General features: G+C 35.2%; 1 protein-coding gene across 1 annotated transcript in view; it reads right to left on the minus strand.

The window, feature by feature from the left end:
* Positions 1–218: 218 nt before the first annotated feature.
* Positions 219–8,692, minus strand: part of LOC111613305 — a 25,086-nt gene continuing 16,612 nt past the window's right edge. The window contains exons 2-3 of the mRNA XM_023354654.1: positions 2,395–3,512; positions 219–331 (exon numbers count right to left, since the gene is read on the minus strand). Of these exons, the coding sequence (XP_023210422.1) occupies positions 323–331; positions 2,395–3,504 (1,119 nt within the window). The 5' untranslated portion in view covers positions 3,505–3,512 and the 3' untranslated portion in view covers positions 219–322. The remainder of the gene's footprint in view (positions 332–2,394; positions 3,513–8,692) is intronic.

Raw genomic sequence — 8,692 nt, forward strand, 5'->3', positions numbered from 1 at the left:
TTTCTGGGAGTTTTGAAGCAGCAGCAGTTGTTGGGTTTTGTCACAAGCAACATTTTCTAGGAGTTTTGAAGCAGTAACAGTTCTTAGGTTTTGTCACAGGCTGTTGGAGTTTACACGAAAAGCAACTGTTGCGCAAATCTCTCGCAATATTGAGCATACTTTCCACAAAAAAAACCTCCGATAAAACGCAATAAAAATAAACCAGTATAAGCAGCAACCGTTGTAATTTTACATTATCGGTGGTCTTCATTCAATCTTCACCCTCGTATTACGGCCTCGTCATTGTTAACAACACTATCACTTCTCTAAATTGTCGACAATGTCAGCTATTCTGAAAGGGGATATTAAATTCAGTGACAATGATCTTTAAGTGTGTACGTGCGTCGAGTGTGTAGGAAACGAAAGTTAAATCACGTGTCTGCTTCAGTTTGTTAGCTCCCGCGAGATAACGTTAATCGAATTACTGTCGTTTTGTAATAATAAATTCGGCCACACTTTCATTCATATTAACGTCTACGTGTCTGGATGTAAGTAGTTTGTCTTGTAGGATTCCAGTTACTAATTGTTTACTAACGTCAGTTGCAGATAAAAGTAGATTAAGCTTTTGTTTCCTCGGAACAAAAGTGGGATTAATTTCTCTAACAAAGGATAAATCCGTGTTTTATTTGTTCTATAATTTCTATATGAAGTTTTTTACCTGCTCCAATGATTTTAATGTCTATTTTATAAAATTCTCCATGGCTTCCTGTGTGTGGAATTTTTTTTTCTTTCCCCTCTTCCCCTTCAGAGTTGCAGTTTCTACCTTTAGTTAATTAAATGGTTAAAAGAGTGAAAATCGATTTAACTTTCTTTAATAGAGTTTGCCTGGAAGTTTGAAGTTAAATCGTGAATTTTCTTGTTTTTTTTTTTCGTGTGAGGAAGACGTGAAAATGTGTGTACTTTTCTCTATATAATATATATATTTTTTTAGGGAAATTTCGTATATACAGTGAGGAACACTTGAAAGATGTGCTTGCGTGGATCGAAATTTATCTCTTTTTCTCTGTTTACCTTCTTTTGAATGTATTTATCTGTGTGTTTTTTGTATTTCTTATATTTTTTTGGTGTGCGTAAGAATGTAAGAGTATAAGTGTATGTAAGCGTGTGAGTGTAACTTCGTGCTAAATATGCAAAAGGTAACAGATAAAAACACAACGTGATAATTCTATGTTGTATTTCTGTTCGTATATCGTAGTCTCCTTCTTTATGATATACCCAAAGAGGGAGACTACGATGGGTTTTGATATATGGTTTCATGTTCTTCTGTGGTTATTTGTGTCTCTCTCCCTGTTCGTTCGCCCGTTTAATTATGTAGAAATAAACGGACGAAGTTGCATAACTTTAAGGTAGAATTACAGAAATTTGTAATTAAATTCGCTCTGAAAATACTCCAGGAGATGATACGATGAGGAATTCCACTCGAAAATAATCTTGTAAACACAACGTTATGACGAGAAGCCTTAGATTTTTTGGGGGGAAATTTACATGGCTTCTTCGTTGCAAGTTGCTCCCGTTCTGGTATTTAGTTTACTCGTTTCACACGAGACGATTAAAGTAAGTTATATAAAACCTTCAACACACCGTGGCTGATTGCTAGAGGCGATTAAATGAGTATATCACTCCCAGGAGTAGAATGGTGACTGATATAGATTGAAAGATATATTGTTATCGCTTCTAGGAGGATTAAACACAAGACGTTGCAGCAACTCTAAACGAGTAACAGCGTGGAATTTATTTTGTGCCACACGACGCTGCATCATAGAATATCGTAATAAACTACCGGATAGAGATTTAAAATAAATTTTGCCAAGTGTTCCTCAACCGTATGCCATTGAAAACTTTACTCAGATCCAGATAAGTGTATGGAAATTCTGTTTTAAATGAGGTCAAATCAATAAAATTTGCTATCGTCAACATTTTTTGGAAGTGTTGTTGCATTGTGGTTTCAGTCCGAGCGTTCGGGATTGGCCAAACATCTGCACCTTCTGACATTAAGACGAAAATTGACATGGCACACTTAATTACGTCTGTGCAGCTAATTTAATGATATACATTCTGAAGTACTCTGTAGTGCGCTTTATGTATGTAGAGTGTCAACTCTGGAGATATCTACAAACTCCTAACCAAACAATCCTTTAGGAAACCCAATAATCTTCAACGTTAAAATTTAAGGGGGGAGAGTAGCGTATACGTTAAGCTGTCAGTCGATATTTACTTTATCTGTCACGCAACGTTGGGGTTTGTGTAGTGAAGTGGAACGTTTACCCGCGCTTAAGCACTCCACAGTTCTCTTATGTTTAAAAATAATTGCCAATCGATTCAACTTTCCTACAAACTAACAAAAGGTGTACTTACGTCTTTGATGGGGATATCCGTTTCCATTATGATGCCCATATCCATTCCGTCTTGCACGTAGTAACTCCAGTGTGGGGCGCAGATGACAAGTATGCTGTCCATCGTGGCACTGTTGGCGTGGCGACGCATGACGTAAGCGTTCCAAGAAACGTAACGCAGGTGGCTACGCGGCACCAGATGCAAGTCCGAACAGAACAGCTTCAACTTGAGAAATTCTCCCTCCATGTCCAAATCCACGCACCATCCCTGCTTTTCCCTGTCGTAGCAATTGGCCGTAGTGGCCGGCTCGGCCGATTTGGTGGGTACCATGGCCTCGCTGACCGTGTTGGCGCATATCATGATGACGTGCAACCTTAAATGGCCACGCCTGATCAAATCGTTCAGCTGGCACCTCAACCCGAAACCCCTGATTTGCCCGTTGACATCGGAAATCTGATCCACCAAACCCGAGTCCATTCTTCTCTCGCCCTCCCCCAACACCATCTGGTATTGCACGCGGCAGGGGTGGTCGAAACCCGTTAGTCTGTTCAGCAAAACCCGTGGCCTGTTTCCGAATTCGGGATCGTCCTTCTTGGTCTGAATGGTGACGTTCCATTCGTAACCACCAAACGTGAAGTACGAGCTCTCGAGATTGTTGGAGCGCGAGCTGAAGGGCAAATGCGAGACCCTGATGTCTGTCTCGAAGGTCGAAATGACGTTACCGAGAGTCAACTCTATGAGAAATTCGCCATTCTCGTCGGTGAATCTTCGTGCAACCAGGTCACTCATCATCACCCATTTGTTGTTACCATGAACGGCCTGATCGACTGTGAACTTCTTTTGCTTCTCGCTGAAGTTCTCATTCTTGCTGAAGTGCTCCCGATTCAACAGCGTAAAAGTGAAGTCCACTAGGCATTTGCTGCCCGGCGAGAGTGTTCTCAGGATCAGGAACACCCCCATCAGTTTATCCGTTCTGGTAAAAGTCACCGCCCACTTGTGATAGTTATACGTGAAGTCTTTCGTGGTCACGTCACGATGCTGATCACGCGTCACCGAGCGGGTCACGATAAACGTGAAGATCCCCGTGTTGCATCTGTCGTTGATTCTCGTAAATCTATACAGCAGGGCCATCTCGAGCTCTGAAAGTAGAAAAAAAATGGGGAAAACCTGAATATAAATCACTCTTATTGAACCGATCGATGCTCCATTTACTCACCCCCGGATTTGTGGCCGTCACGTGATTTAAATATTCAGTTCCGTAATAGACTGGCTATTTATTTACCTCTTGTGAAAGGAATACACTATACAGAAACTGGAATTACTTCTCTAGTAAGGAAGAAATGTGTAATCTCCAGATCGATAGGGTTGCAGTATCGACTGTTTGTTCTGTATCTGTCCAGAGTTTTGAATATATATTCTATTCACTGATCATTTGTAATATTTAATACGCTGTGGTGCGTCTTTTATGGTTTCTACTTTATTACTTTCCTTATCCTAGTCGCGTGATATTTGAATTACCTCAGGATATTTTAGTGCTGTATTCAATTTTTCTTTGACACATCTGAAGCTTCCTTCCTGTATTACTCTTTTTTCCCCCTCCACTTTCGAAGGGGAGTAAGAACTTGCAGAGATGATTACAACATCTTGCAACAGTGATATATATATATACCGTATTAAGCTATCTGTGCCGGGTAGACTTAAATTCTTGTTGGTCACATGGGGAATTATGCTGCAACCATCACGCGATGAGATTAATATAACTGAGTAATAATATCCCCCTCACCGTAATGGCATTAATCACGGTGATTCTAGACGTATGCAATTTAAATCGTGCGATTAGTGATCAGCAATTACTATAATTTCTTAACTCGCAGGTAATTCTGGTGATTGAGATAACATCGGTTTTAATTCAAGCCGTGCCACCTTAAATATATGCAAATCGTACCCGTTTATTGCGCCATTAAGTTGGCATTAGTGTCCTTTATTTTTAAATAATAAAACGTGTTCTCGCGATTTTCTCTCGTCCTCAATAAACGATCCCGTTCGGCATTGGGATCACGTGATTAGCATGCAAAAAACGTTCACCCTCTCCGACAATCGATGCGATCGATCGCTCTTCCTAATTATGGAGACATAACCGAGGGGAATAACAATAAATAAACTTGATACTCTCTGGGTAATTTGGTAGATAACTCCATTAAAAGACCTGCCACTACCCGCTTTTGTGTCGTCTCTTTTAAATGCCAATTCGGTGCTTAAATGTTAAAATATTGTTATTTTTTTTTAGTGTTTGATGTTTGGCATTCTTTACGTATCTATTATTGTCTCGGTAAGGTGGCTTACTGCCTTTAAAAGAGCCGGTATTTCACCCCAAAATAAAAAAAAATAATCTTTTTCTTAATCGTGCTTTCCTGTAAAAAAATTCCATTCTTAACAACGTTATCTAGCGTGTAATTGTAATTTTTTAAAAGTGAAATTTCATCTTAATAGGTATTAAAAGCTTTTCAATCTTTGTCTATTGAGTTTACTCAACTTACAGGCTGTTTAATAGGAGAATTTAATTAAGTTACCGTAATGACTAGGTAAATATTTATTTCCTTTTTTATTGTGACGTCAGGTAAGAAGAAGAACGTATAGTTAAACATAATAATGAAATTTTTACATAATGGATCCATTATCGCCCTCTTAAACAAAATTCCGCTGAAAATTAATTTAAATCATATTCAACTCAACTGCTATTAAAATAAGATGATGTTGCCGAATACAATTTATCCCTGAATTATCAAATCAATTAACACTTCAAAGAAATTTAAGCCGTTGAAGCATTTACAAGAATTTATTTATTGCTTTTTCCGTATTTGAAAATGAAATTTTCATTGAATTTACTGTTTAGGGATAATTCCCTATCGTAGGGAATCACCCCAAACTACCCTACCGAAATTATCTCTAGCTATTAATTCGGTAAGTATTTCAAGGTCAGACGGGGAAAATTCTCTGCAAAAATAGGGAAAAATCTGTAGGCTGTTAAGAATTCTCCCTACATACAGGGAATAGGGAATTTTTCCTATTTTATGATTTTTATATTTGATAACAAAATTTTTATTGAATTTACTGTTGAGGGATAATTCCCTGTTGTGGGGAATCATCCCCAAGTTTTCTGCAAAAATTGTCCCCAAGTATTAATTCCATAAAAATTTCAAGGTCAGATATGGAAAATTCTTCGCAAACAGAATAATTTGTAGGTTGGTAAGAAATTTCTCTGTATTTAGGGAAATTTCTGAATGTAGGAAACAATACATTTTAGTGATAGATTCTGTCTATAATGATCATAAATATATAATATTTAGGGTAGAAATATACTTAATATTTTTACGAGAGATGTTAATTTTACTTTATTATGGAATTATCCGGAATAATAATATAATAAATATATAGGAAATAATCCTGAATATTAGGAATATCCTTATGCAGAAAAAAATCAATAATTTCATAGGTAAAGATGGAAGGATGAATAAAAGAAAGAGGGACTTTTTCAACTTTGTTTTCTCTTAGGTATACCTCCTTATTGTCACGATCCATCTACATTAAATTACTCCCTATTTAGGGATATTTTTCTAAATTCATCAACTTAATAAGAATTTTTAATATATTATTTAATCTAAAGCATGTTTTAAAAAATAACATTAAAGGTAAGAAGATTAACATTTAAAAAATAATGATTAAATTTTGATTACATCAAAATAAATTACCCATTTTAAAATCGAACGAATTACATACAGAGAGAGAGAGCCAGAGCCAGAGGGGGGAGATAATTTTCAAATTAAACATTGTATTGAATTTCTTTATGGGATTTTAAAAGAAAAATAACGTCCCTTAATTAAATTAAACATCTCTAAGCCCTGAACTCATCAATTTAGATTTTTAGGAGCACGAATTAAAACTCGATATCCTCGAATTAATCTAATTTTTGATTAACCCCCTTACTTCTCTTCTCTTATCTGTAAAAATTTAAATCTGTAATTTACTACCTTTTCTAACGACAAAAATGCCTTGAGTTAAATAAAGAATGTTGTCGTAATTATTTTCTTCCTAAAGGAAAGTGGGAGAGATAGAAAAGAGAAAAAAAATCTGTTGGTATCAGCACAAATATTTTTAAATCCCCGCTCTGAAAGTAATTTACTTGTAACAACATAAGAAACGTAATAATAAAAATCTCTCTGGATGATCTCCCGAAATTTCTCATTAAACTTTTAATAAAATTAATTAATTAATTTCCCTTTTTTCAGCCCTATTTTAATGTCGAAGATTAGTTTTGTAATTGTCTACAGATCAGAAATTGTTATGTTGTTTCGCATTTCCCTCCCCCATTCCTTCAATTTGGACTTTCTTTAAAGTGGGATTTTATTGAATTTATTTGCGGGGAAAGTTTTTGTTTTCTAATTTTGAAAAATTACATTAAATAAATTTTCAAGTGAGGTCGACTACATTAAGTTTGTTTTTTTTTCTTTGCCAGATTCTTAAAATTAGCCGAATAAACCGGAAAAGTAATAAAATTATTTTTTTTTCTACACAGAAAATAATTACATTAGGAATTTCGGAAAGATTTTTGCAAATTTTTAAGAAAATTTTTAGGGAATTTTTCCATTTCTAGAAGATATTATGTATTTCTTGGGAAATTTAGGAAATTTCTGGCGTTTAGGGAAATACTTAGGGAATTTTTGCATATTTAGGGAAGAATATATATTTATTAGGGAATTTAAGGGATTTTTCACATTCCTCATGGACTCTAATAATACGAAACATTCTTTAATACTTCATTCCTAAATCTTAAATACCTTAAAATTCCCCAATATGCGAAAATTAGGGAAAATTCCCTAAACACGAAAAATTCCATTGGGTACTGTAAAAAACAAATATTTTTTCTTATTCGAAAGTAGCTAAAAGTAGAAAGTACTGTATTGAAAAAAATCTAGTCCGCTGCTACTGAAAAATCGCTGCTACAAATTTTGAAAAGCTTGAAAAAAATTTTAATTGTAATCTTCATTAAAATTTGATTTAAAACAATATTTTTGCACTTTGTCGATCACATTTATCAAACGTTTCATATTATCCAAAATATCCCGCGTCTACATTACCTTGGATAATCGAGATTCCAGCCCATCAGTGGCCGAGTGAATAAAACCACTGAAGACTTGTAGTTGACATGAGTTTTCGCCTGGTCAACTTACTGGCCACGTAAAGATTTCTTCACGTTAGTAACACGTAAATAGGGGCCAGTTTTTCATAAAAAATCTCCCGGAAAGGCATTCCCCTCGGCAGATCGCCCATGTGTCGCGTTGCCTTATACGAATAAAACCAAACTAAACAAATCCAGATGATCCACCAGTGGCAAGGCGGTTCTGTTCCCTGAACACTGGGAATTCAGTCATGGATTCGCGCCTGGCCAGGACAGGCTGGCCATGTGAAGTTTTCCGGATTTTATCCTCGTCTATAATGCCTGAATGGGTGGGAGGGGTCAGTTATCTTTAAAAATAATGCCGAAGTGTTGCGTTGCCGTAAGTTAATAAACAAACAAACCAATCCAGATTCCACTGTAAAAACATCTTATTAAATATAAATATTATTGTAAAATTATCAGACAATAATATTAATCTTTAATCTTGCTCATGGGAAAACGTCTATACTTTCTACATATTTAATTACGTCATTAAAATTTATTTCAATGCTTGATAATTAAAAAGAACTAAGCTTAAATCTTAAAGAGAATTTGAAAGTTCTATAAAACTTACTAATAAAGTTTTTAGAAATTTTAAGTAAATTGAAGTTTCGAGTGCTTATCACATACAGTACATTTTTTTTGTTTGAAAAAAGAACCGTCTTTCCGTCCTTCCTGATTTCGTTAGAAGTTCAATAATAATCTCATTTATTTGAAAATCATAAAATTTGTCTTTATACAATATATAAAATATAAATAAATATAACAGGTAATAAGACAGATAAATATTTAGTTATTTATCTCTTATATATAGGGGATACCGGGGCAAGATCGGCATGTTAAGCTTTACTTAAATTTTGTGTAATAAATACTGCTGTAAACTGAGAAAAAAGCTTTGCATATTGTCTATTGGAATGTTACCTTACTATAGAACTGGTTAAAATCAGTTTGGAAATAAAAATAATTAAAATAATTACAACTTTACAAGAAGAGAGAAATTGACGAAGTTGCCCCGGGTATAGGGGCAAGATCGGCAACTTCTCTCTTTTTGTAAAGTTGTAATTATTTTAATTATTTTTATTAAAGTTGCCCCTGGTATAGGGG

The sequence above is a fragment of the Centruroides sculpturatus genome, unplaced genomic scaffold (assembly GCF_000671375.1).
Source record: "Centruroides sculpturatus isolate CEXI.00-Female unplaced genomic scaffold, Cexi_2.0 scaffold1840, whole genome shotgun sequence".
NCBI classification, from domain to species: domain Eukaryota; kingdom Metazoa; phylum Arthropoda; class Arachnida; order Scorpiones; family Buthidae; genus Centruroides; species Centruroides sculpturatus.